The sequence below is a fragment of the Natrix helvetica genome, assembly GCF_964273705.1.
Source record: "Natrix helvetica genome assembly, chromosome: 12".
Classification (NCBI taxonomy): Eukaryota; Metazoa; Chordata; class Lepidosauria; order Squamata; family Natricidae; genus Natrix; species Natrix helvetica.
Genome location: NC_138556.1, coordinates 4146742 through 4173727, shown reverse-complemented (window position 1 = coordinate 4173727; position 26986 = coordinate 4146742). Strand labels below are relative to the sequence as shown.

The 26986-nt window shown below is 47.1% G+C and overlaps 2 protein-coding genes across 2 annotated transcripts in view; one reads left to right on the top strand and one right to left on the bottom strand.

Annotated features, from left to right (window-relative positions):
* Positions 1-645, bottom strand: part of DPP8 (dipeptidyl peptidase 8) — a 43890-nt gene extending 43245 nt beyond the window's left edge. Inside the window, exon 1 of the mRNA XM_081965214.1 lies at positions 527-645. The gene's annotated coding sequence lies outside the window, so the exon portion shown is untranslated. The remainder of the gene's footprint in view (positions 1-526) is intronic.
* On the top strand, positions 638-26493 carry HACD3 (3-hydroxyacyl-CoA dehydratase 3). The gene is made up of 11 exons (XM_081965228.1): positions 638-784; positions 2185-2227; positions 4859-4932; positions 9443-9607; positions 14405-14456; positions 14540-14650; positions 15005-15132; positions 18356-18468; positions 20315-20421; positions 21849-21980; positions 25277-26493. The coding sequence occupies exons 1-11, from the start codon at positions 704-706 to the stop codon at positions 25351-25353; spliced, it is 1083 nt and encodes a 360-aa protein (XP_081821354.1). The 5' UTR covers positions 638-703; the 3' UTR covers positions 25354-26493.
* The last annotated feature ends 493 nt before the right edge of the window (positions 26494-26986 follow it).

Sequence of the window (26986 nt, the reverse complement as noted above, 5' to 3'; positions counted from 1 at the left end):
CCTGCCTTCCCTCCTGCCAGGTGCCCCTGCCTGGCATCGCTGCCCAGAAGGACCCCCGGCCGCGCTTCATCAGCGACCCTCGCGGGGCTCCTCGCCCTGCCCAAGCCTGGCATCGCTGCCCAGGGGGTGCCCTACCGGGACTTAGTCAGCGCCCGCCGACAGCCCCTCGCCTTGCTTTCGGGCGCCCAACCTGGCAGCGGCCCCGTGGCCTCTCAGTGCCCAGGAGACCCCCGCCAGGGCTCGTCCAGCGGCCCCCGGAGCCCCTCGCCCTGCCTTCCCTCCTGCCAGGTGCCCCAGCCTGGCATCGCTGCCCAGAAGGACCCCCGCCCGGGCTTAGTCAGCGCCCCAGAAAAGCCCCTCGCCCGGCCTTCGGGTGCCCGAGCCTGGCAGCGGCCCCGTGGCCTCCCAGTGCCCAGGAGACCCCCGGACGGGCTCGTCCAGCGCCCCCCGGACGGGCTCGTCCAGCGCCCCCCGGAGCCCCCCGCCCTGCCCCGGCCCGGCGCCTCCCGGCTGCAGCGGCACTTACTGGGCGAGGAGCGCGGCCGCCGCGGCAGGAGAGGCGCTCTCGGCGGGCGGCCGCCGGGCGGGGGACTCGCCCGGCCTCCCGTCTTCCCTTCCTCCGCCTCCTCCGGCCCGCAGCGGCGCCGCCTCCCCGCCTTTGGCGCCGCCTCTCCGGCTGCTTCCTTCCCGCCTAACCGGCGCGATGGCGAGCCTGACCCCGCAGGTGCACTGGGCGCAGCGGCATCCCGAGCTCTACCTGCGCGTGGAGCTGAGCGACGTGCAGGTGACCCGGGGGAGGGGGAGGGGAGGGAGGGGGGCTGCCCCCGGGTGGGAGATTGGGGGGGGGAGGCTTGGCTGGTACCCGCCATCCGAAGCCGCCCCGACTGCCCCTCCCCTCAAAGGCGCCCCGTGGGAAAAGCACGCGTGGGGAGTGGGCGGGACCCCCATTTGGTACCCTGCATGCATAAGCCCCCGCCCCACCCCTTCCCATGCATGCCAAGCCTTGAGGCTGGCACTGCCCTGCAACTTCCTGGGTGGGAGGGGGTGCTGTGGGCAATCACAGTGGTGGGCTTTGCATGGATGGCATTCCCCCGCAGGGCAGGTGGGGCATCGATGATGCCTTTGGGCGCCCTGGACCTGGCTAGGCTTCCTGGAAGGGGGGGGGGGGGCTGAGAGTGAAAGAGAAGCGGGGGATGGAGGAGGATGTGCCTTTTGCCCCCAGGGTCTTGCTAAGGGTCTGTGCAGGAAGCCTCCTAGGCTTCAGTGCTTGGGTTTGGCTAGAAAAGGGGAGGGGGAGAGAAATGCCCCAAAAAGGGAAGGGGAAGATGGGGGGAACCATATGCATGCAGGACAGTAAGTGAGGACCCCCTCCTCCTTGGGTCACACGTATTTGCATGAGCCTTGCAAAGATGCTGGCAAGCGGGATCTGGGAGGGTGCAAAGCTACCCCTACCCTTCATTTAAAGCATTTAACCATTCAGACGTTTTGCAGAGGAGGGCTTCTGAGCTCCAAAGGGGAAGCCGCCAGGCCAGACGGCTGAATCGCCTTCCTTCCACTCTTTCTTTTAATGCACTTTAAAAAAAAAAAAACCCTACGTATGTGGGAATCCAAAACGCATGGAAAATTGCTCCCACCTTTTCCTGTAAGATCCGGCCTTGTAGCTATGAAAGGATTTGTTGCTTTCTTGTCCCACATAGCCTGAAAGAGGTTGCAGAGGAAAATGCCAGCCAGAGAAGAATAAAATTAGTAGAGATCCTTCATGCTCTCTGAGCTTGATTGTTTTCTTGCAGACGTTTCATGACCCTAACTAGGTAACATCATCAGTACTGAGAAGGGGTGTGGTTTGCTGTCCATTTATCTTCCGGTGGCTTGCCTGTTCAGTGTCGGTGGGGTCTTCAGAGGTCCTTTGGTTGGGCTGTTTACTGTTGCCTTTTTGGCAGTTTCTTGATTGGGATATTGTTTACGGGATTGTTGGACTGATGTTGACCTTGGAATTAACATCACTCCTTACTAGCACTGATGATGTTACCTTGTTTGGGTCATGAAACGTCTGCAAGAAAATCAAGCAAGTTCAAGAGAGCAGCAAGGATACCTCAGTACTCCTCCTCCTCCTCCTCTTCCTCCTCCTCATCTTCCTCCTACTGCTGTAATTGAAAGGCCATCTTTATTTCTTTTTTTCCCCAGGATCCTGAAATTACCATTACGGACAATGTGCTCCATTTTAAAGGTAAACCAAATTTCCCTATTTCCTCATTGAAAAATACCTTTCAGGAAAAAAGCATTTCAATTTATAAAATGACAAGTATAAAGAAGGCATTATCAATTATAACGATACGTTATAAAGAAACCGTCAGGAGTAATAATTTCCAGGGAGTTCTTCACCCTACAAGCCCAGATCTTTTCAAGATAAAATCAGCATTTCTAAACCACTCAAGGATTCGTTTTGCTGATTTAAGATTCTTGGGATTTTAAGGTTGCATTGCTAGGGAGAGATAACCAAACCGCCTAAACATTTATGGATCCTGATTTAATTCTCGCACTTCCCTCAAAGATTATCTCGTTCTGGGTTGTGCTGCTATTCCTCTGAATCCGGATGCATAAAATATGCCCCCTGTTGCAGGGGTCTCCAACTGTGGCAACTTTAAGCCTGGCAAACTTCAACTCCCAGAATTCCCCAGCCAGCAAAGCTTTCTGGGAGATTTGCTGCAGCAAAGCTTTCTGGGAATTGGAGTCTGCTAGGCTTAAAGTTGCCAAGATTGGAGACCCCTGCCCTGATGCCTGTATGATAATTTATGCAACACAACGGATGTGTTCCCCAAGTAAACATAGGTAGTCATAGACTTTACAACCTCAATGGAGGCCAAAATGTCTGTCGCAAGATGAGACAGTTCTTAAGTGAATTTTGCCCGGTTTTACAATCTTTCTTGCCACCGTTGTTGCAGGAATCATTGCAATTGCAATTGTTGACTAAGTAACATGGTTTTTAAGTTGACTTTTTCTTGTGAAAGGCTCTCAAATGACAGTTGGCAAGCGTCTGAATTTTGACCCTGTGACCACAGAATGCCGCATAAAAATCGTTCATGAGTCCCTGTTTTCAGTACCGTTGTAATGATGAATCATCGTAAATTGAGGAATACCTGTTATTGGAATCACCGAACAAACAATGTATTATTCCCAACGTCCTAGTTCCGGATTTTTCAAACAGATGCCATCTATGGCCTCATTTAAATATGATCGTAAAATTTTCATACCTGGCCTGTTTTTTTTTGCTCAGCGTTAAGATAACCGTAACTCCTTTTGATGTTGGATTTTAAGAACAGGAGGAGCTCACTTTCATCTGGGACTGTTATGTAAATGTTTATTTGCTGTGGGGGAAAAAGTGCCTTTGAATTGTTTTGCAAAACCTGCCCTCCCGCATTTCACAGAGGCCCTTGTGCTGTCGGAGGAAAGCTTTTGCAAGTATTGAAAGAAAGAAAAAAAGAACCATTTGACTTTGTAGAATTTGAAATCTGAAATGGTTTGGGGGGTCTCTTGCTTGAGCAGGGGGCTGGGCTAGAAGACCTCCAGGGTCCCTTCCAACCCTATTCTGATGGATTGATCACTGGAGGTTTTGATGACGAGGCTCAACAGCCACGTACCCTGTCTCCCCAAAAATAAGACCTCCCTGGATAATAACCCAATCGGGCTTTTGAGTGCATGCACTAAAATAAGCCCTCCCCTGAAAATAAGCCTTCCCTGAAAATATTGCAATGCAGCAGCAGCCATGCGGTGCTGCACTCACCGCCTCCTGTACCTCAAAAATAATAAGACATCCCCCAAAATAAGGCCAAGCGCTCATTTCAGGGGTCAAAAGAAAATAAGGCCTTGTCTTATTTTCAGGGAAATACAGTATTTGAAATGTTACAAGGTTTCCTGCTTGAGCAGGGGGTTGGACTAGAAGACCTCCAAGGTCCCTTCCAACCCTATTCTGATTGATTGATTGATTGATTGATTGATTGAAATGGTATGGGGTCTCCTACTTGAGCAGAGGTTGGACTAGAAGACCTCCAAGATCCCTTCCAGCTCTATTCTGATTGATTGATTTAAATGGTACAGGGTCTCCTGCTTGAGCAGGGGGTGGACTAGAAGACCTCCAAGGTCCCTTCCAGCTCTATTCTGATTGATTAATTGATTGATTGATTGAAATGTTACAAGGTCTCCTGCTTGAGCAGGGGTTGGACTAGGAGACCTCTAAGGTCCCTTCCAGCTCTATTCTGATTGATTGATTGATTGATTGATTGATTGAAATGGTACAGGGTCTCCTGCTTGAGCAGAGAGTGGACTAGAAGACCTCCATGGTCCCTTCCAGCTCTATTCTGATTGATTGATTGAAATGGTACAGGGTCTCCTGCTTGAGCAGGGGTTGGACTAGAAGACCTCCAAGTCCCTTCCAGCTCTATTCTGATTGATTGATTGAAATGGTACAGGGTGTCCTGCTTGAGCAGGGGGTGGACTAGAAGACCTCCAAGGTGCCTTCCAGTTCTATTCTGATTGATTGTTTAATTGATTGATTCTCTTTCTGTCTTGTGTCCATATTCGTGCCAGGGCTCAAGCCTGAATGATTAACAATTATTTCCCGAAACAATCTCAAAATTATGCTTCTTTCTCCGAATTCCTCCTCTCCATGCCGCTGTTCCGCCACCCCCTTTTTCAAGAGAAATGTGACATTTTGACATTTATTTTGAAAAGCCTCCTTAGAAACTTCCTCATTAGAAACTGCCTCAAACTGTCTCATTAGAGAAGGATCTGATTCTCTACAGTTATACAATTGCTTTTCTAGAGTTTTGTAAAAATAGGATGTATATCTTTGGTTTTCTAGCTCATGGCCATGGAGCCAAAGGAGACAATATTTACACATTCCAGATTGAGTTCTTGGAACCAGTAAATCCTCAGGTAAGAGTTCGTTACTTGCTGTCTAATAAAAATGAATACCTGTATGTGAAAAGGTGCCCATGGTTTTATTTGGGAACTGTCAGAACACAGTTAAATAAATTCAGTCACTTTTCAACTGTACAGGTAGTCCTCACAATTGAGTCAAAACTTCTGTTGCTGACCGAGACATATGTTAAGTGAATTTTGCTCCATTTTACAACCTTTCTTGATAAGGTTTTACAACCTTTCAGTTGATAAATGAATCACTGCATTTCTTAAGTTAGTCACACGGTCGTTAAGTGAATCCGGCTTCCCCATTGACTTTGCTGGTCAAAAGGGCACCAAAAGGGATCATATCAGTGGTGGGTTCCGAATCCTGTTGCAACCAGTATGGGTATTGCAGGGTATTGCAAGCGTCATAAATATGAGTTAGTTGCCAAGCATCTGAATGTAAATCATATGGCCATGGGGATTCTCTACAGTGGTCCTAAGGGTGAAAAATGGTCATAAGTCACTTTTTTCAGTGACTTTGTAACTTCCATGGGTCACTAATTGAACTGTTGTAACTCGAGGATTTCCTGTATGCCACTTGATTTCTGTAGACATATAAATGCATCTCTCCGGGTCAACTCACGAGGCCAAGTTCACACATCAAGAGTGGTTTCTTGGAGATCCCCAAAAGCAGGGGTGTCCAAACTTGGGAACTTTAAGACTTGTGGACTTCAACTCCCAGAATTCCCCAGCCAGCATGGCTGGCTGGGGAATTCTGGGAGTTGAAGTCCACAAGTCTTAAAGTTCCCAAGTTTGGACACCCCTGCCCAAAAGCATGAAAGCAGAAAACGCCAAGCCAGCCTTTTGTCCCTTGTCCTACACAAATACACCTTGTGTAAATGCTAAGCAGGCTGAATGAATGAAGTCGGTTGGTTTTTAACTCGACAAGTTAAGCATTAGTAGGAGGACAATTACGTATTAGCACAGGGTGAGCCCAGAATGAATTTTGACCTCTTTGATCTGATACAGCGTGCAAAGTATGAGCCAGTTCATTGTTACTCAAGCTGAGCAACGTTAAGATGCGGGGACTTCAACTCCCAGAATGTCTTAGCCAGCCTCCATTCTGGGAGTTGAAGTCCACCCATCTTAAACGTTGCCGAGGTTAATAAACTAAGTTATGAGCTAAGTTATTTAATATAAGTATATCATTTAAAAAGCAGCAATAACTAAATTCAGTAATGCATAGCACCGTTCCTGATGGACTTGTAGGAAGGTAACGTTTTGCATCTGCCTTTTTGGGAAAAAATGTATTTCTGCGTATTTCGGGGTCTGAAATAGGGGTCTCCAAACTTGGTTACTTGAAGACTTGCGAACTTCCAACTCTTAGAATTCTTCAGCCAGCATGTGTTGTGGCCCACCAGCAGAGCGGGCAGCAGATTCAGACAGTGAGGAGGTTGGGGAGGAACATGGGCCATTCCTGGAGTCTGGGGAAGGCTCTGAGGAGGGCTCTGTGTCGGAGGCAGAGATGGGGTCAGGGCCATCTGACAGTTATCAGCTGCCTTCAAAGTCAGACATCAGTGAGGCAGATGAACAGTTGGAGCCTGTTCCCAGTGTGCGCATGAGCAGAGTTGCCAGAAGAAGGGACAGCTAAAGAATAGGGGTCGACTTGGGAGTAAGGCCACAGGTGGACGATGAATGCCCCCCCCCAGAGGAAATAAAAGAGGAGCGAAAGGGGAGTGGAGTTTGCAGGAGACAATTAGTTCATTCCTACATTCTGGCCAAGTATTGCAACGTCTGAAAGATATTGGATTGGCCACTCTCCAAGCCTGATAAAGGTTGGTAATTAACTATCCTGAAAGACCGTGGGAAAGACTTTGCTGGAGAGGAATTCACTGTCAATTAAATAAAAGGGGTTTATTGGGACGAGGACTTGGCTTTGTGCTGCTGGGGAAGCCTGGGTCAGAACAGCTAAACTGGCTGAGGAATTCTGGGAGTTGAAGTCCACCCATCTTAAAGTGGCCCAGGTTGGAAACCCCTGTGTAATAGAACGTTGCAGCAAGAGTCCTTGTCAAACATCACATCTCCTCTGCAAAGCCCAACTGGTTTTTCCAGGGACCTTATGCCTGCAGAACTGGATCTAGGTTTTATTTCAGAAGCTTTGGTTCTTTGGGGACAAGCCAGGTGGACACACAACAACCACAATTGCATTGGAAGGCGTGAAGATCCACCCGCCCTGCAGATAGAATTGGCTCCCTTGAATTGCTCAATCATATTTGCACCCAGACTAGAAATCCTGGTTCATTCCAGCCTCTCGTGAATGTGGCTTATGAAGTTTGCCCACTGAGTAAATCCGTTTCAGGCCCAGCGAGTTGTGGGCAGGGTTGTGCGGTCAGCAAATAAGGGCAGGAGGCTCAGGGAGTACTATGGCGAGATTACTATGTGTGCAGAGGTGGAAAGATTTGGCACCACCCACTACGCAGAGTGAAGTTGGCAGGTTTTGCTGCAATGAATAAACAGGCTTTTTTATTAGGAAAAAAAGGCAGTATCTACATTTATTGGTGACTGGAAACCCCTTAAGGACCTTTTGCATGAAAATGTAAAAAAAATAAATGTATGATTTATGATTTTGAGGATCAGATAAGATACAGAAAGAAGAGTAAGATAATGGAGAGAGAGAGAGATTAAAATATATTTGAATTTATTGCAGCTGTGAAGACTATTGGAAGCCACTTCTCTGTATCTTTTTTCTTTTCTGTTTTTCTTCAACATTTTCTTCCGTTTCTTGCTTTTTCTGTGATTTCTTTTCCTTTTTTCTTCCTTTATATTACTTTGTACAGAGAGTCCTCAACTTACGACTCCAAATGAGCCCACAATTTCTGTTGTGAGATTATTTTATTGTATTTTATTCTATTCTATTCTACCCTACTCTACTCTACATTTCTGTTTCTATTTCTATTTTTCTATCTCTATTTCTATTTTTCTAGCTGTCTGGAGTGAAATTTAAGCATCCTGGGAGAAACAGGCCAATGATTGGCTCAATTAGAAATGAACACAAGGCAAACCCAATTGTCATAAATAAAATGTACAAAATCCAGGGGAACATTAGGAAAAGGCCTGATCGGGCACACTTTTGGTAATTGCACCACCTTTAAGTTCAGTTTAAGTTTGGTGACCAGTCACCAAAACAGCTACTTGTTGCTCGGTGTGTGTGTGTGTGTGTACACACCCATCTGACACAGAATAACCTTGCTTCTGGAGAAGCTGTTTCTTTTCCTGACCTCAGTCTCATGAGGAACTAACTTGTTCCTGGGTAAAACCAGAATGCTTTATAGATCTTGATTTGAAACTTATTTCTGGATCATGCAGCAGCCTTCCAGAGCTGGGGTCTTCCCAGGGTCCATGATGGCATGCGTGCCATCGCCAGCTGCTCTTCCAGGTTCCATTGCGCACATGTGCACCAGCCAGCTGGTCTGGCATGCATGTGCACTGGCCAGCTGCTCTTTTTCATGTTTCAGCATGCACATGGCCAGCTGGTCTTTGCACGAAGTCTAGCTGGCCATCGCACATGCACATGCCAGAGCCCAGGAGAGAGCAACTGGCCAGTGCACATGTACACCGGACCAGCTGTATGTCACACATGTGCGCAACGGAGCCCGGAAGAGCAGCTGGTGATGATGTGCATTCCCACAGAGAGGACTGTGTGCCATAGTTTCGCCATCACGGTTCTAGAGAGTTCCTTGCAGTCAATAATATATCAGTTTCATGCTGGAGGCTAAAACATGATGAACAGTTGCAGGAACTGGGCTTGGCTAGTCTAGGAAAGAGAAGGACCAGGGGAGACAGGATAGTAGTCTTCCAATATTTGAGGGGCTGCCACAGAGAAGAGGGGATCAAGCTTATTTTCCAAGGCACTTGAAGGCTAGACAAGGAATAATGGATGGAAACTGATCAAGGAGAGATTCAACCTGGAAATAAGGAGGAATTTTCTGACAGGGAGAACCATCAACTGAATGGAACAGAAGTTGCCTTTGGAAGTTATGGGAGCTTCATCCCTGGAGACTTTCAAGATGAGACTGGACTTCCATCTGTCAGAAATGGTGTAGGGTCTCCTGCTTGGATGGGGGGTTGGACTGGAGGACCTACAAGGTCTCTTCCAACTCTGTTAATCTGAATCTATCTAAGATGATCAAAAGGCCTGGAGACTAAAACATATGAAGAACAGTTGCAGGAACTGGGCCTGACTAATCTAGTGAAGAGAAGGACCAGGGGAGACAGGAGAGCAGTCTTCCAATACTTGAGAGGCTGCTACAGAGAGGAGTGGGGGTCAAGCTATTTTCCAAAGCACCTGAAGGCCAGAGAAGGAATAATGGATGGAAACTGATCAAGGAGAGATTCAACCTGGAAATAAGGAGGAATTTCCTGACCGTGAGAGCAATCAAGGGTAGATATTAATGCCTATTTTTTTTTCTATCGTGCATTCTCACTGAAGCCCCTTTTCCTTAAACGAGGGTCTGTTTTCTCCCCCCTCCTCCTCTTTCAGCCGATGTGTAAAGTCACCCAGAGGCAGCTGAATATCACGGTGAAGAAGGAGGAGAGCCACTGGTGGGAGAGACTGACCAAGCAGGAGAAGCGGCCGCTGTTCCTCGCTCCAGATTTTGACCGATGGCTGGACGAATCGGATGCCGAGTTGGAACTGAAGGCCAAGGTGAGGGCAGGTGGCTGACACGGCTGTATTGGTAAGCACGTCGGGAAGAGAGGACTCCTCTGGTAGACATTAAGCAAAGAGTTTTTCAGCCTAGAACCCACCTGTTGCATCTGTCCAAACCAGGGGTGAAATGCTCCCAGTTTGGGCTGGCTCGCCTGAACCGGTAGTAAAAAATACTAAAAAAAAGTTAAAAAGAGAAAAACTTCCGACAATTGCACGTTGCACAGCCAAAAATGGGTGGGTGTGAGTGGGGATCCGTTTTTGCTCCAAGCAGGCTTCCCTGAGGCCTACTAGACCAAAAAAGTGCTGAGAAAGAAATAAGGAAATAAAGAGAGAGAGAGAGAGACAGAGACAGAAAGAAAGAAAGAAAGAAAGAAAGGAGAAGGAAAGAGAAAGGGAGGGAGGAAGGGAAAAAGGAGAGGAAGGGAGGACTACAATCCTGGCACTAGACGCAGCTTCAGAGGATAATCCAGGCCTGGAAGGGACCTGGAGGTCATCTAGTCCAACCCTGCTCCAGCAGGACATTGTTAAAGTGAGTTTCTGTCTTTTGATCCCCAGTCACATGACTACAGTCACATGACCCCCCCCACCAAGCCACACCCACCAAGCCACGCCCACAGAACCGGTAGTTAAAAAAAAAAGATTTCACCACTTGTCTAAACCCTCCCATCAAGAGGCTGTCATAAGCATTCTGCAGGTAGTCCTCGACTTACGACCATAATGGAGCATGTCTGTACAGTCGTAAGTCATGATGCTAATAAATGGGGAGTCCTGGGAATCGAAGTCCACGGATCTCAAAAGTTGCCGTAGTTGGGAAACCCTGTCCTTAAGTGGGGCATTTTCCCAGGTATAAAAAAAAACAACGCTTTGGATTATGTCTCTTAAGTCTTGCAATTGAAAACAGGTGCAACCATCAGATATAACGTGATGAATTTGCCCCAGGTAACTCTTAGCTGGCATTAGATTAAAAAGTAGAATGGAAAAAAGAAAGAAACGCAACTCTTTCAGAATTAATCCATCTTGTGCAATGCCTGTGGTTCTTGTGTAAACTCTGGTAAAATTTCACAATTCTGAAATTTCTGGACATGTTAGTGCTTCAGTTGAGATGATGCCAAATCACCAAAATCTTGCAAGATTGTGTCTGCTTTTTTTTTGGTTTTTAAATGTTTGGCTAACACCCAGGGGAGCTCAGGGCTTGGAAAAAAAGTTTGCCAACTCTTGTTATCACCTTGTACTTCAATCTTTGGCATTTGGAAAAGAAAACGGGCCTCTCAGCCGCCCTGGGCCATTTGCCAGTTTTCACTTTATATTGAGCAAAAGTGATTTTTTTCTCTCTCTCTCTCAGAGGTACAGAAGGACAGATCGTCCTCGGACTACGACCACAATTGAGCCCCACATTTCTGTTGCTAAGTGAAACATTCAGCTGAGTTTTGCCTCATTTTATGACGTTCTTTCCAACTGCCTTAAATTGTTAAGTCGGTCACTGCAGTTGTTCAATTAGTAACACGGTTGTTAAGTGAATCTGGCTTCCCCATTGACTTGGCAGAAGGTCACAAAAGGGGATCGGATGACCCCTTGACACGGTCACTATCATAAATACCGTATTTTTCAGAGTATAAGACGCACCTTTTTCCCCTCTAAAAGAGCGTGGAAATGTTGATGCATCTTATACATCAAATACAGCTATTTTTGGCCTCCCAAAGCCTGCAGAGTGCTCCTGGGGGGCGTTTTTGCCTTCCCCCACCCCCCAGAAGCACTCTGCAGGCTTCAGCAGGGCTGGGGGAAGGGAAAAAGGCCCCCATTTTGGCAAAAAAACCTGCAGAGTGCTCCTGGGGGCCGGGAAGGACAAAAACTTTTTTTCTCTTTGAAATCTTGGTGCGTCTTATAGTCCGGAAAATACGGTAGATGCCTGGATTTTGATCACATGACCAAGGAGAGGCGGCAACGGTCGTTAGTGTGAAAATGGTCACAAATTCCCTTTTTTTGAAAGCTATTGGAACCTTGAATGGTCACTATAAACTAACGAAGGATTCTTCCCCGTGGCTTAAATCAACGGTCTCCAACTTTTACAGCTTTGTGGACCGGTGGGGAGCGTGACGGGGGGAAAGAGGATGGTTCCACATGAGGGGTGAGCAGTTACACACAGCTCCATTTGCACCCACCACTCACACAGATGGAGCATGCGTGAACCCTCGCCCAACCTTTCCACGGGCCAGTTCTGAACAGCCACGGCTCGGTAGTGGGCTGCAGCCTGTGGATTGAGGGACCGCTGCCTTAAATCATCTTAACAATGGTCTTGGTCTTAAAAATACCCATGCTACCTTGTTAGGTCAATCAACTCCGGGAGTCAATACAATACAATACAATAGCAGAGTTGGAAGGGACCTTGGAGGCCTTCTAGTCCAACCCCCTGCCTAGGCAGGAAACGCTATACCGTTTCAGACAAATGGCTATCCAACATCTTCTTAAAGACTTCCAGTGTTGGGGCATTCACAACTTCTGGAGGCAACTTCTGTTCCACTGATTAATTGTTCTCACTGTCAGGAAATTCCTCCTCAATTCTAAGTTGCTTCTCTCCTTAATTAGTTTCCACCCATTGCTTCTTGTTCTACCCTCAGGTGCCTTGGAGAATAGTTTGACTCCCTCTTCTTTGTGGCAACCCCTGAGATATTGGAACAATGCTATCATGTCTCTCCTAGTCCTTCTTTTCATTAAACTAGACATACCCAGTTCCTGCAACCGTTCTTCATATGTTTTAGTCTCGAGTCCCCTAATCGTTTTTGTTGCTCTTCTCTGCCCTCTTTCTAGAGTCTCCACATCTTTTCTACATCGTGGTGACCAAAACTGAATGCAGTCCTCAGGCCTATTGGCCTAACCAGGTCTTCAGGATCTCTGGAAGCTCAACAGAGATAAGGGCAACCTCACTTCAGGGGGGAGAAAATGCCCTGCTACCTAGGACCCCCCAATGTTTATGGGGATTCTCCATCATCCTGGTCACGGTTGTCCCCAAAGTGCTTTTTTTTTTCAGGAGGCAACTGGACTTTCTGTTTTTTTTTCTTTTGAAGACATTTCGCTTCTTATCCAAGAAGCTTCTTCAGCTCTGACTGAAGGTAGATCACAACCCCATCATCATACAGTCAGAGCTGAAGAAGCTTCCTGGATGAGAAGTGAAATGTCTTCAAAGAGAAAGCAGGAAGTCCAGTGGCCTCTTGCAAAAGCACGACTTTGGAGGACTGAGAATCTCCCTAGACCCAAAGCAGAGAAGGATTCTGCCCCATCCCAGCCCTTCCGAGGAAAGAAAAAAGCAACAATGGAAAGGCAGAGAAGGAGGCCGTGCCACTAGAGATCCTGAGGAATAAAGGAGTGCTCCATAACCGTTGGCAACTTGAAGATGTGTGGACTTCAACTCCTAGAATTCCCCAGCCAGCATTCTATTACTTTAAAGCAGGGGTGTCCAAACTTGGGAACTTTAAGACTTGTGGACTTCAACTCCCAGAATTCCCCAGCCAGCTGGCTGGGGAATTCTGGGAGTTGAAGTCCACAAGTCTTAAAGTTCCCAAGTTTGGACACCCCTGCTTTAAACAAAGCTTTGCTGTTTAAAAACAGTTACAACTCGGCTTACGACTGGACCCAGCCACATTAGAAACACTCAACCAACCATTGTTAAAGAAATAATGACATTCTGGGAAGCTGACACATAAGCATCATAGATGGTAATAATCTAAGCCTGGGATGGCGAACCCATGGCACGGGTGCCAGAGGTGGCACGCACAGCATTCTCTCTGCGCATGAGCGCCGTCTCCAGCTTCTCTTCTGGTGTTCATAGGCGCTGGAAAACGGACTGAAAACGGCCCCCCAAAACAGGCCATTTTTTCGGGCCATTTTCTGGGCTGTATTTGGGGCAAAAACAGCCCGAAAAATGGACTGAAAATGGCCCGAAAAATCGCCAAGAAACAGGCATGCGTGGGCCGGCCAGCTGGTCTTTGCATTTCTGGCTCTCCAGCGTGCGCCCACATAAACGCACGTTCCAGTTTGGGCGCTCTGTGCCGAAAAGGTTCGCCATCACTGATAAAAGCCCTCCATGGTCTCCAACCTTGGCAACTTTAAGCCTGGAAGACTTCAACTCCCATAATTCCCCAGCCAGCTTTGCTCTGGGAGTTGAAGTCCTCCAGGCTTAAAGTTGCCAAGGTTGGAGACCCCTGACCTAGACAATGGATCATGCCCTCTGCTGGGTCTGGTAAGGCAGGCAGATGAAATCATGCGTTGCATTGCATTTGCCCTGCCCTAAGGCTTTCTGGGACAATAGGGACGTGGTGGCTCGGTGGCTAAGACGCTGAGCCTGTCGATCGAAAGGTTTGCAGTTCGGCGGTTCGAATCCCTAGTGCCGCATAACGGAGTGAGCTCCTGTTACTTGTCCCAGCTTCTGCCAACCTAGCAGTTCAAAAGCATGTAAAAATGCAAGTAAAAAATAGGAACCACCTTTGGTGGGAAGGGAACAGCGTTCCGTGCGCCTTCTGTGTTTAGTCATGCCGGCCACATGACCACGGAGAGGTCTTCGGACAGCGCAGGCTCTTCGGATTTGATTAGTGCCGCCCCTTAGAGTCGGGAACGACTAGCACATATGTGCGAGGGGAACCTTTACCTTTTAAGGCTTTCTGAGTTGTGTGTCCCAATCCATTTGGCATACCAAAGAGCAGCCAGTTATTTACAAATAATGTATCAACCGCGAGGCTGAATCCCTTCTGGATGGGAACGTACCAGTTTTCATGCTGTCTCTCTTCTCTTTCTAACGTCTAGGAAGAAGAACGGATAAACAAAATCAGCCTCAAGAACAGAATCCCCAAAGACCGTAAGTGGCTCCACTTCGCAGTTGGCCATCCAAAGACGTCTGCCCTTCCTCCTTTGCTAATGTGGTTCTGTAACCCCTTGCAGCTTTCCGACACTTGAAGAGGGGCTATTTGTTCATGTACAACCTTGTGCAGTTCCTGGGATTTTCCTGGATCTTTGTGAATATGACTGTCCGTCTGTTCATGCTGGGGAAAGGCAAGTGGCACAGTTTCGGTTCCCTTCCTTGTCTCCGTGCCCAAGAAACTAGAGTGGGTTTAAGGGGGAGATTCCTTACGAGGCCCGTGGTTTGAGCTGCACCAGGCCACGTGTTCCAACCTCTGTAGTTGGAGCTTCTGGGAAAGTTCTAACTTCATGTTAGCTGAAAGGCATGTTATCTGGATAAGGTTGCGCAAAACATTTGAAACAGGTGCTTCACAATCCATGGGAATTGGTGCCGCAGTGTTATCTTTTGCAAGATGCCTAAAATCAGTCTGAAATCTATTCCCTCACATTTAGTAGGTCTTTTTCCTTCACACTCCAATTACAGGTAGCTATCTTATGTTTTTGCAGAATCTTTCTCAGATACTTTCCACATGAGTGGGGACGTGATGTACTTCTGCCAGATGTTGGCCTTGATGGAGATTGTCAATACCTTGATAGGCCTCATCAAAGCTCCTTTAGCTCCAGTTTGTTTCCAGGTAATACTTTTGCAAACCACTTTGGAAAGCGTAAAAACTCATTTTTATGGGGCTGGCTGAAAGTTTACTTTGTCAGTGCAAGAGATCAACCAAGATATTTCTTTAATACTTTCTGTCTTAGAGTAGAAATGGCAAAGGATTGTATGCTACATCATTCTGCTTGTTAATAATTCTCTTGAGCGAGTCTTGGGCGTCTAATGATGTGCAAAGTTTTGTTATCTTGTTGAAGCTCTCCCAAAGCTTCCTGCCTTTGATGCTTCATTAAAGGAAATCGGAGTTTAAAATATCAGACTGGAAACCTGGACGGTGTGAGTTCTAGTCCTGCCTTAGGCATGAAACCCAGCTGCGTGACTTTGGGTGAATCACAAAGAGGTAGTGAGTTCTAGTTCCATTTTAGGGTGGGTGAGTGGATTTCCAGAATTCCTGACAAGCATTGGGAAAATTAGGAAGCCCAGGCAATTCAAATGAATATAAAGGTTTATTGCAAACTTATGCTCTCTACAAGAATCTGAACTACTAACAAGAATCTGAACTACTAACAAGAATCTGAACTACTAATGGTCAAAGCAAATTGGTGGTAGATAAGAGTGAGTGGAATTTAAAGAGGGCTGGACTTAGTTCTCATGTGGGCACAAAGGGACTCGAGACTGACGACACATTTGACGCTTCCCTCAGCCTGGTCATTTCCTACATCTCCTCAGCCTCCTATGGAATTCAACTCCTATGGAGTTCAAGCTCTCAGATTTTCCCAGCCGGTTCACACAAGCTGGCTGAGGAATCAGCACTGTTTCTGACGAGCTTGAAGGAAGGTATCATTTTTCCCAAGTTTGGACACCCCTGACTTATGGACTTTTAACTCTCAGAATTCTTCAGCCAGCATGGCTGGTTGGGAAATTCTGGGAGGAAGTCCACCCAGCTTAAAATTGCCAAGGTTGAGAAATATCGGTGAAGGTCACTTTTTCACCTGGGTGCCTCAAGATGGATACACCTCTGAGGAAGCTTCCCTTGTTCCATTGTCCACGAAATTATTGATTGTGCTTGTTTTTCCTGGAGAGTTTCCTCCTACCCACTGAGAAGAAAGGCAGATTACTTACAGTACTTGACTAAAGTTTGCCCAAATATTTTAGCAACGTCCTTAAAAGATGCAGATGGAAAGTTAGAATTAAAGGGGAGATTTCCTGACAGTGCAGAAAATTAATCAGTCAAACAACTTGACTCCAGAATTTGTGGGTGTTCCATCAACTGAAAATTTCTAAGACGAGACTGGACTTCCGCTTGTCTGGGAAAGTTTCCTGCTTGTGCAGGGGGTTGGATTGGAAAACCTATAGAAAACCACACTATAAAAAAGATGTTGAGACTCTAGAAAAAGTGCAGAGAAGAACAACCAGGATGATTAGGGGACTGGAGATGAAAACATACGATGAACGGTTGCAGGAACTGGGCATGGCTGGTCTAGTGAAGAGAAGGACTAGGGGAGACAGGAGAGCAGTTTAAAACCAGAATGCTTTATATATCTTGATTTGAAAGTTATTTCTGGATCGTGCAGCAGTCTTCCTGAGCTGGTGTCTTCTCAGGCCCATGTTCCCCAGCTAAAATGACTATGGTAACTGACAGTAGCGCCCCAGGTATGGGTAGCTAAGGAAGGTTGTTTCTAGAACAGAGGTTCCCAATCTTGATAACTTTGAGACCTGTGGACTTCAATTCCCAGAATTCCTCAGCCAGCCTGACTAAGTCCAAAAGCCTTAAAATCACCAAGGTTGGACACGTTCTATCTAGAGCAGGGGTGTCCAAACTTGGGAACTTTAAGACTTGTGGACTTCAACTCCCAGAATTCCCCAGCCAGCCTGGAATTCTGGGAGTTGAAGTCCACAAGTCTTAAAGTTCCCAAGTTTGGACACCCCTGATCTAGAGAGTTCCTTGTGGTCAATAATATATCAGTTTCATGCAGGAGACTAAAACATATGAAGAACAGTTGCAGGAACTGGGCATGGCTAGTCCAGTGAAGAGAAGGACCAGGGGAGACATGAGGGGGGTCAAGCTATTTTCCAGGGAACCCAAAGGCCAGACAAGGAACAATGGATGGAAACTGATCAAGGAGAGGTTCAATCTGGAAATAAGGAGGAATTTCCTGACAGTGAGAACAATCAACCAATGGAACAGAAGTTGCCTTTGGAAGTTGCAGGAGTTTCATCATTGGAGGCTTTCAAGAAGAAACTGGACTGCCATCTGTCAGAAATGGTGTAGGGCAGCGATGGTGAACCATTTTTTGGCTTTGTGCCATAAGGGGGGGGGGAGTGTAGGGGGGGGTCGTGCGTGGGCATGCCACACCCATAATGCAACGTGCGACCACCCCAGTGTGCATGTGCGCATGGGAGGCGCACCCCCCCCCCCATTTTTTGCATGCTTTTTTCCCCCTCCCCAGGCTCCAGAGGTGGGGAGGGAGAAAACAACCTCTCCCGCCTCCCTGGAGGCCCTCCAGAGGCTTCAGGGACCTTCAGGAGGCTTCCCTGAAGCCTCCGGAGCACTAAAAACGACCCTACCAGAAAATCGGAAGTGACTTCCGGTTTGCTCGTAGGGCCGGTTTAAGCCCTCCGGAGGCTTCAGGGAAGCTCATGAAGCCTCCGGAGGGCCTCCGCGGCGGGGGGGGGGGGGAAGGCTCTTTTCACTCTCCCCAGGCTCCTATAAAGCCTCTGGAGCCTGGGGAGGGCAAAAAATGACTTTTAAAAAGGCTGAACTCAGCTGGCCTGTGCGTGCATGCATAGGTTCGCCATCCCGGGTTTAGAGTCTGCTGCTTGGGTGGGGGTTTGGACTAGATGACCTACAAGGTCCCTTCCAATTCTGTTAATCTGTTATCTGTACCTCCAAGGTCCCTTCTAACCCTGTTATTCTATGTACCCTGAAGCCACTTTTGCCATTCTGCTAGTTTTATCTATGTCTATATCCTATGCTGTATAGTTTTTCTGGGACAGAAGCTGAATGGAGCCAATTCTCCATCATTCCCACAACTTTCCCACCTACATGATGGGAAAAGGAATATATCTGCTTCCCCAATCCCTAAAATAAGTGGGAATTCTTAAGACATTCCAACCTCTGAGGACAGCAGCCTTATGAAAAGCTTGGCTGAATCCCAATGAGTTTTGTTCCGTGTTTGCAGTGTATATTTGAAGCGTCTGATCTCGGAACCTTCTTCCCATTCCTGATCTCTCTTTTGACCCCTTTCCAGATCTTTGGGAGGAATTTTATACTGTTTGTAGTTCTTGGAAGTGTGGAAGAAATGCAGAGCAAAGCAGTCGTCTTCTTCATCTTCTACATTTGGAGCACGATTGAGATCATCAGGTATTTGGGGCGGAAAGGCTCTCTCCCCCGCCCTCTCCCATTCTACCTGAAATCCTTTGCAGAATTCTTGCCTGTTGCCATCTCTACATTATCATCTTGGGGGTCTCTCCAACCCCCCAACCCTCTCTTAGACAACTTTTCTGTGCAACTTTAACTTAACCATTTTATTTTCATTTGCACCTCTCATTTGCCATTGCTTCACCTCCTACTGGTTGCAAAAAGAGGCGTCCTTGGTGCCCGGTTTTCTTGCAGATGTTTCATTACCCACTTAGGTAACATCATCAGTGCTGGGTGGGAAGGAGTGGGGAAAGGAGGAGGAAGAGGACTATGGAGTCCTTGGTGCTCTGTGAGCTTGATTGTTTTCTTACAGACATTTCATTACCCAACTAGGTAACATCATCAGTGCTATAAGGGGGGGGGGAGGAAAGTGGGAGGAAGAAAACTGGAGTCCTTGGTGCTCTCTGAGCTTGATTGTTTTCTTGCAGACATTTCATTACCAAACTAGGTAACATCATCAGTGCTAAAAGGGGGTAGCATTTGCTAGCTAGTTGGGTAATTAAACGTCTTGAAGGCTCCTCCAAGGCTGAGCTACAAATTATACCTTCTAGAGGTGGGTAGTTTAATCCCCAACTGCCTCTAAGAAGACCTCTGTTTTTAAACTTCTGTCATCAGGAGAATAAAACTGTTTTTAGAATATTGCCATTCTCTTTCTGTTGAACAGGTGGCATTGTTTCTACTTCTTGGCTATCTCCCCCCCCCCCCTTTATTAGTTTATATTATAAAATACAAAAGAAAATAGTAGGAAATAGGGGAAGAAGAGAGGAAGAGTATAAAAGAAAGAGAAAGTGTTGACATCTGTCTCCCTTTCATCTAGTAAAATAAGATAATAACATCAAACCTCATCTTTTTACTTTTATATAATAATATAAACTAGCCATTTCTATAAGAACAAACCTTATCTAAGTGAGATCCATCAACCCCTGGAATAGAAGTTGCCTTCAGAAGTTGTGGGAGCTTCATTGCTGGAAGCTTTCAAGAAGAGACTGGACTGCCATCTGTCAGAAATGGTGTAGGATGGGTGGGGGGGGGGTTGGACTAGATGACCTATAAGGTCCCTCCTGTTCATCTGTAACCAGTAAAGTCCAAAACCAAAAGTTTCATTTTTTTCCACCTCAAATATAAAGTCCAAAAGCAGTTTCCAAACAGAAACAAAAGCAATGGTGTGTTTTTTCCTTTAATCGAGGCTGCTAATTTAGCCATTTCTGGCTAGCGTTCTCTTGATTTAGTCAGGTGAACTTTTAATCTTGATTTTTAAGGCCTGTATAAAATACACAGGGACACGGAGGCTCAGTGGCTAAGATGCTGAGCTTGTCGATCAGAAAGGTCCCCAGTTCGGCGGTTCGAATCCCTAGCGCCGCGTAACGGAGTGAGCTCCCGTGACTTCTCCCAGCTTCTGCCAACCTAGCAGTTCGAAAGCACGTGAAAAATGCAAGTAGAAAAATAGGAACCATCTTTGATGGAAAGGGAACAGCATTCTGTGTGCCTTTGGTATTGAGTCATGCCGGCCACATGACCACAGAGACGTCTTCAGACAGCGCTGGCTCTTTGGCTTTGAAACGGAGATGAGCACCGCCCCCTGGAGTAGGGAATAACTAGCACATATGTGCGAGGGCAAACTTCACCTTTACTTTATAAAATACACATGAAGTTTACTAAGGAACATCTAACACTTTCAGTGTGCTGGTCAATGAGATATAGGGTGTGATATGTTGCTACTCCACTCCATTTCCTTGCACCAACCAGGTAAGTGATAAGAGATGACTGATATTTGTGGTTTTCCTTCTAGGTACCCCTACTATTTGCTTTCCAGCATCGATATAGAATGGAAAATTCTTACTTGGCTTCGATACACCGTATGGATGCCTCTCTACCCGCTGGGAATGTTGGCAGAAGGTACGTGGGAGAAATAGGGGTGAACATACTGTTCTGGTGAGACCACACTTGGAGTACAGGTAGTCCTTGACGCAAAACAGCTCATTTAGCGACCAAAGTTACAACAGCCCTTCATAACAGATTTTGCATTTACCTCAGACTAACATAAAAAAACATTTTCATGAATTCAGGATGGTTCTGTGCCCGTTGACTTGGGTTTGAAGTATGCCGGGGAAAGTCCTCGACTTACAATGCTTCATGTAGTGACCGTTCAAACTTACAACGGCACAGGAAAATGTGACTTATGATGGCTTTTCACACTTACGACCATTGCAGTATTCCCAGGGTCATGTGATCAAAATTCAGGTGCCTGGCAACTGCCTCATATTTATGACGGTCGCAGTGTCCTGGGGTCACATGATTCCTTTTTGTGACATTCTGTCGAGCAAAGTCAATGAGGAAACCAGATTCACTTAACAACCGGCTCACTAACGTATCCACTGCACTGATTCTCTTAACAACGGCAGCAAGAAAGGTCACGTAAAATGGGGCAGAACTCACTTAACAACATGTTTCGCTTAACAACCGAAATTTTGGTTGTAAGTCGAGGACTATTTGTATTATTCCTCTCTCTCTCTCCTGAAATACAAGTACAGGGGGTCCTTGCTTTACAGCCATTCATTAAGCAGCCATTCAAAGTTACAACAGCAAGTTGAAAAAAGGGACTTACAACTTGGTCCTCACACTTACAACGGTTGCAGCATCCTCAAGGTCTCATGATGAGAATTCAGGCACCTGGTATTTAAGATGGTTTGAGCATCCCAGGTTTTACTTTATCGTTGTTTGCGACTTTCCCGGCTGGCTTCCAACAAGCCCAGTCAAAAGGGGGAAATCGGATTCACTTAACAACTGCAGTGATTCATTTAGCCTTGGAAAGAAAGGTCGTAAAATCAGCCATGATTCACTCAACAGCCAACTTGATTAGCAGTGGAAATTCTGGTCCCAATCGTAGTCATAAGTGAAGGACTAAGTGTTGTTTGTGGAGAGGTTGGCTTGGCAGCCCCTGCCCTGCCTTGGCCAGCCTCCGAAGCTCAAAACAGATGGGTTGATGGACGGGAGACCACTCAGAAATCCCACAGGGTTCGACTGAACTGGGAAGTTCCATTTGAAGCTTTGAAATCATGAAGGAAGCCTTGGCTTGGCAGCCGCTGGTCTCTGAAGGCTGGGATGATGGACCCTCAGCGGGAGACCACTCAGAAATCCCAGGGTGAGCAGTTAGCCCAAACGGGAAGGTTGCATTTGAGTTGGCCTTATCTGAGGCAGCTTTCTCTGGAGGGTGTGTTGACTTTGCAGCATCTACTCCTCCTTGTCCAGCCTCAGAAGCTTAGCTCAGTTTCTACCCTTGTTCTTTGCTCTTCCCCTTTTAACCCTTTCCTTTCTACTTTTAGCTGTCGCCGTCATCCAGGCCATTCCTATCGTCAACAGCACAGGAAAACTCAGCTTCACCCTCAATTATCCGCTGAAAGTCACCGTCCCGTTTTCTGTCTTTTTGCAGCTCCATCTCATCTTGTTATTCTTAGGTGAGTTTTCAATGGGCAAAGGGGTATCCTCCAGTGACGTGCGGTGAGGTTTATGGCTGGTGAGGCACTGACCCAGTGGTGGGTTTCAAATTTGTTTAGACTTGTGGACTTCAACTCCCAGAATTCCACAGCCAGGCATGCTCAGTTCCGATTTAAAGCGACAGCATTTGTTTTTCTCCTTTGCGAAAGAAGATTCCTTCTTTCTTTTTCTTCTCCCTTCCCCTCCTTCCTCCCTCTCTCCCTCCCTTCCCCCTCTCTCAAACACACACACACACAGAAGTTGGATTGGACTACACACACTTTCCCCCAGCCTCGGAAGGATCCAGCCCATCTTCACTGATTACAGGTTTGAAAAGGCAACGTGGCTCTGCCTGCAATCAAACTACACTTTGAAGTTTGAATTCCTCCCCCTCCCTCCGACCCACACGTACCTTTTCCAGCTGTTTCAGAGAGGATTTCAACTCTGCTTTTGCCTCTGGTCCTCTGAAGAAGCCCCGCCCAACGAGCACCCTCTACTATGAGGCAGGAGAACTGCGTGCCTCACCTACGTCAGGAATTTTTAGGCTTTTAACCCTTGCTTAACTCTGCTCGAGTGATCATAAAATGCCTAAAGTCAGACTAGTTGAGGCATGCAGTTCTCCTGCCTCATAGTAGAGGGTGCTTTTTTAGAGGCTTTTTTAAACAGTTAAGCAGAGTCATCCATGGTGAGGCAGCAACTAGCTCAGCCTGACCTCAGCTCTCCCCTTTTTCCTTTCACATTTTCTTTTCTTTTCATGATGACAGTGGTGAGGCTGTGCCTCCCCTGCCTGCAAGTCACTGGTATCCTCTATACCAGGGGAGTCAAACGCAAGGGCCGCGAGCCAAATCCGGCCCGCAGGGTGCTTAAATCTGCCCCATAGAAATCTGGCCCTGTAAATACCAAGGGACCGAGTCACAGCGCCTCTGCCGGCCAAAACCGGGGGGGCGGGGCGCAGAAGCCCCGCGAGGCCCATTTTCAGCCTCCCAGTTTGTGGTTGGCAGAGTGCTGCGGGAGGCCAAGGAGGCAAAAACTGCCTGTGAGGGGCCTCCGTGCACCCCGTTTTGGCTGGCAGGGTGTTGCCGGAGGCGTCTGTCCTGTCCCCCCCCCCCCCCCTTTGCCATCCAGAGATGCTTATCCGGCCCTCAAAGAAATCTAGTTTGACTCTCCAGATCTATACACTCAGAAAAAGCTTATATACCACACACACAAGATATACCGGTAATATATCTTGAACTTGCAGCATTTCATTTAGTGACCGTTTGGCCGGCACTAAAAAAAAAGGACATCTGACTGCTTTTCACACTTACAACTCTTGCCACATCCCCACGATCAAAATTCAGACATTTGGAAACTGGCATGTATTTGTGACCGTTGGCAGTGTCACCTTTTGAGAGCTTCTGACAAGGAAAGTCAAGTGGGAAAGCCAGACCCACTTAATGACCGTGTTTCTAACTTAACAACTGCAGGGATTTGCTTAACCACTGTGGCAAGAAAGGTCATGAAATGGGGCAAAATTCATTTAGCGACAGAAATTCTGGCCTCAGTTGTGTTCGTAAGTCAAGTGGTGCGGTGGCCTAGGGGTAGAGCTCTGGCCTCACAATCAGGAGGCTGTGAGTTCGATGCTAGGTAGAGACAGATATTTCTCTCTCTGGGCACACTGAGTATATATCTGCTGAACAAAACTCCGCATTGGTGACAGGCAGGGCATCCGGCCATGAAAACACTTCACTAATTCCATTCAGTTGCCCAGACTCCACCCCCCAAGGGATTATGGGGTCATTAAAAGATGATGATGAGTTGTGGTCATAAGTCAAGGACTACCATGAAAAGGTTGACTCCCAGTTTTGCTATCAGACACCATCTTTAGTGTTTGAGCTTCTTGCTCTCAACCACCAATCCTTGTCAGTAGGAATTAAAACCCAAGCCACAACTTCATGTTTCCATGGAAGAGTGGACTTCTTCAAAATTTCAGGATGTTTTAGGCCCCGAGAAGTACAGAAGTCTTTCTTTAGAGCAAGTCTTCTCTTTGTTATCGCGAGTAGAAATCCTGTCTGACCAACAAAGTTCTGAAAATCTTTGATAAAAATCATTTGCATTGTGAAATCTTTGGATACAAATCTTGGGCTCCACCATATCACTGTGGCCTTAATTGAAATCTGGTGGGTTGATGGGCAGATGCTCTGGCCACTCTTAATGTGCTGGGGCAGAAGCCATGCTGGTCAGGGATCTCCTTTTCCTTGTTAACTTTCTTTTTTGTTGTGGCCCGCCAGTGGCCAGCAGAGCTGGCAGCTGATTCGGACAGTGAGGAGGTTGGGGAGGAACCTGGGCCAGTCCTGGAGTCTGGGGAAAGCTCGGGTGAGGGCTCTGTGTCGGAGGCAGAGAGGGAGCCAGGGAAGTCTGACAGTTATCAGCTGCCTTCAGAGTCAGACATCAGTAAGGCAGAAGAACAGCTGAAGCCTGTTCCCAGTGTGCACATGCGCAGAGTTGTCAGAAAAAGGGAACAGCTAAAGAACAGGGGTCAACTTGGGAGTAAGGCCACAGGTGGACAGTGAATGGCCCCTCCCAGAGGAAATAAAAGAGGAGGGAAAGGGGAGTGGAGTTTGCAGGAGAGAGTTGGTTCACTTAATTGGTTCGTGACTCTCCGAAACTCCTTGCCAAGTTTTGCAGAGATCGGCCGGGCAGCTCTCCAAGCCAGAGAAGGTCTGTGACTGTAAATCCTCCCTTGAAAGACTTTGCTGGATGGGAATGAGCAGAATTCACAGCAAATGAATAAAAGGGGTTTTTGTTGGGACCAGGAGTTTGCTTCCTGCTCTTGGGAAGCCTCGGTCAGAACAGTTTTGGTGGTGAGATCTACACAATTCCCGCCCTCCTTTTCCTGACCTCCGTTGGTCAGGAAGACAACCCAAAATGCCAAGCAACCACTGGCCATGCATGGAGCTCATACAAGTATGGGAGATAGAAAATCAGTTGGGAGGCCATGCTGCAGCATGGAAGGAGATTGGCTTGTTCTGCTAGTTGTGAACAAGAGGAGTCTCTCTTCTGTGGCAGCTTTGGGAAAATCTGTTACCCTCATTGACCACTATTTCTCAACCTTGGGGACTTTAAGATGGGTGGACTTCAACTCCCAGAATTCCCCAGCCAGACAGTTTGGGAGTTGAAGTCCACCCGTCTTAAAGTCCCCAAGGTTAAGCAGCCTTGCCTGGATGGCTCCTTGATTTTTATTACGGTTTCTGATCATGAGAATAAAAACTCATCCTTCCTCCATTTTTCCTTTCAGCACCGTTTGTCCTTTTCCGTCACATGTACAAGCAACGCCAGCGACGTCTTGGACCCAAAAAGAGGAAAATGCACTAATTGGAGTCTCTTTTTTCCTAATCTTCCTGGAAGATGGGTGCAGGGGGTGGGCTTTGGGCTCTTCCAAAGCCTTTTCTTTGGCCGTTAACCCAAAAACCAATTTTGTAGTTGCAATGACACACGTCTTCCTTGCCTGACACCAGAAAATAAGAGTCATCCAGCTAACATTTTCCTTTGCACCTCACTCCCTTCTTGGATAAGCTAAACAGGGGGTCCATGCTAAAAATCTCTTTCCTATGAAATAGACCCAGAATCCAGGGGGGGAAATAGCATAAAAACTTTGCTGCCTGAGAGATGCAGAAAAAGGTTTCCAAAACACCAACTTGAGGAGGATCTAAAGAACCTAGGAACGTAGTTAAGACTGAGCAGTGAGTAAGTTTCCTGTGGCTTTAAAAGAACCGAGTGGTTTGTTAGGATCAATTGTACTTTTTTTCCTCATCCAGACAGCAAAAATGACTAAATCTAGAGGGGCAAATTCATTGCCCGCTTCTTCCTAGTGGCGTTCTTGTATTTGATTCTTTATCGTCTGTAAACTTCCTGACGCACAAGTAATAAAATCTCAGACAAATTTAAAATGAGAGCAGGCCTCTGCAGGAAAACCCCAGGGAGCAGAGACTTCTTGTAATAAAGGACGGGGCTGGTTCAAATCCTCAAAGGTTTGAAAATGTTGGTTTCTGGTTTAAGAACACTCACCATGTCAGCTTTCCAACAAGCTGAATCTACAGTACTAGATTCTAGGAAAGGTGCCATTGGGACATGAAGGGAAGGAAAGATGATGAAGCTGCCATCTCTTTGGGTGAGAGTCACTCACCGCAATCCGAAAAGCTTTGCATTTTCCGAGTTTTTGTTGTTTCTCCAATTGGGGAAAATGGGTTTTGGATCCCCCCAAGTTCTGGGCTGCTAATTTTCCTTCTCAGCAGCGAGAGCATTTGGTGGTGGCATTTAACATTTTTCGCCCCTCTTAATCTTCAGCAGGGTTCCCCCATCCCCCGGGTGCCTGGCAGAGTGGGCTGTTAACGTATTCGGAGTTGGGGAGGTTAAGGGTTTACAGTGCAGGCACTTTGTTACGAAACTATGTTGGCAAGTTTTGGACAAGGCAAATCAAAGGCCTATTTCTAATAATAAACCCTTCTAAAAACATCCTTCTTGTTTCTGCGTCTCTGGCTTTGCAGGAGGTAGATCGATATTTAATGACTATATTGCCCGTGTGGGAGAGGTTTCATTCCTTCGCCTGGTGGTGTGTGAACATCTGTGCAATGGCTGCATTTGGAGATGGGGCGAATCCAAGACCAAAAACCAGGCTGGTGGAGGCAGTCATCCAGAGCTTTTCAGCTTAACTTAACCAGTAAACCCCCAGGACAGCTGCCTGGTCTATTAAACCAGCAGCTTCTAACTTGGATAACCATCTCGGCTGCGTGTACCAAAAGCCACAAAGAGAGGACAATAAGGCTGTTGACACGGTGTGTCTGGCCCAGGAATTGTTCCAGGCAGGGGTGGGTTCCATAGCTACAACTGCCGGTTTGCTTATGGGTGCACCATGTGCGCTTGATGCACACATGTGCAGTACAATAAAAAATGCTTCTCCACATGCGCAGAACTGACAAAACAAGATGGCGACGCCTATGCCGCTGCC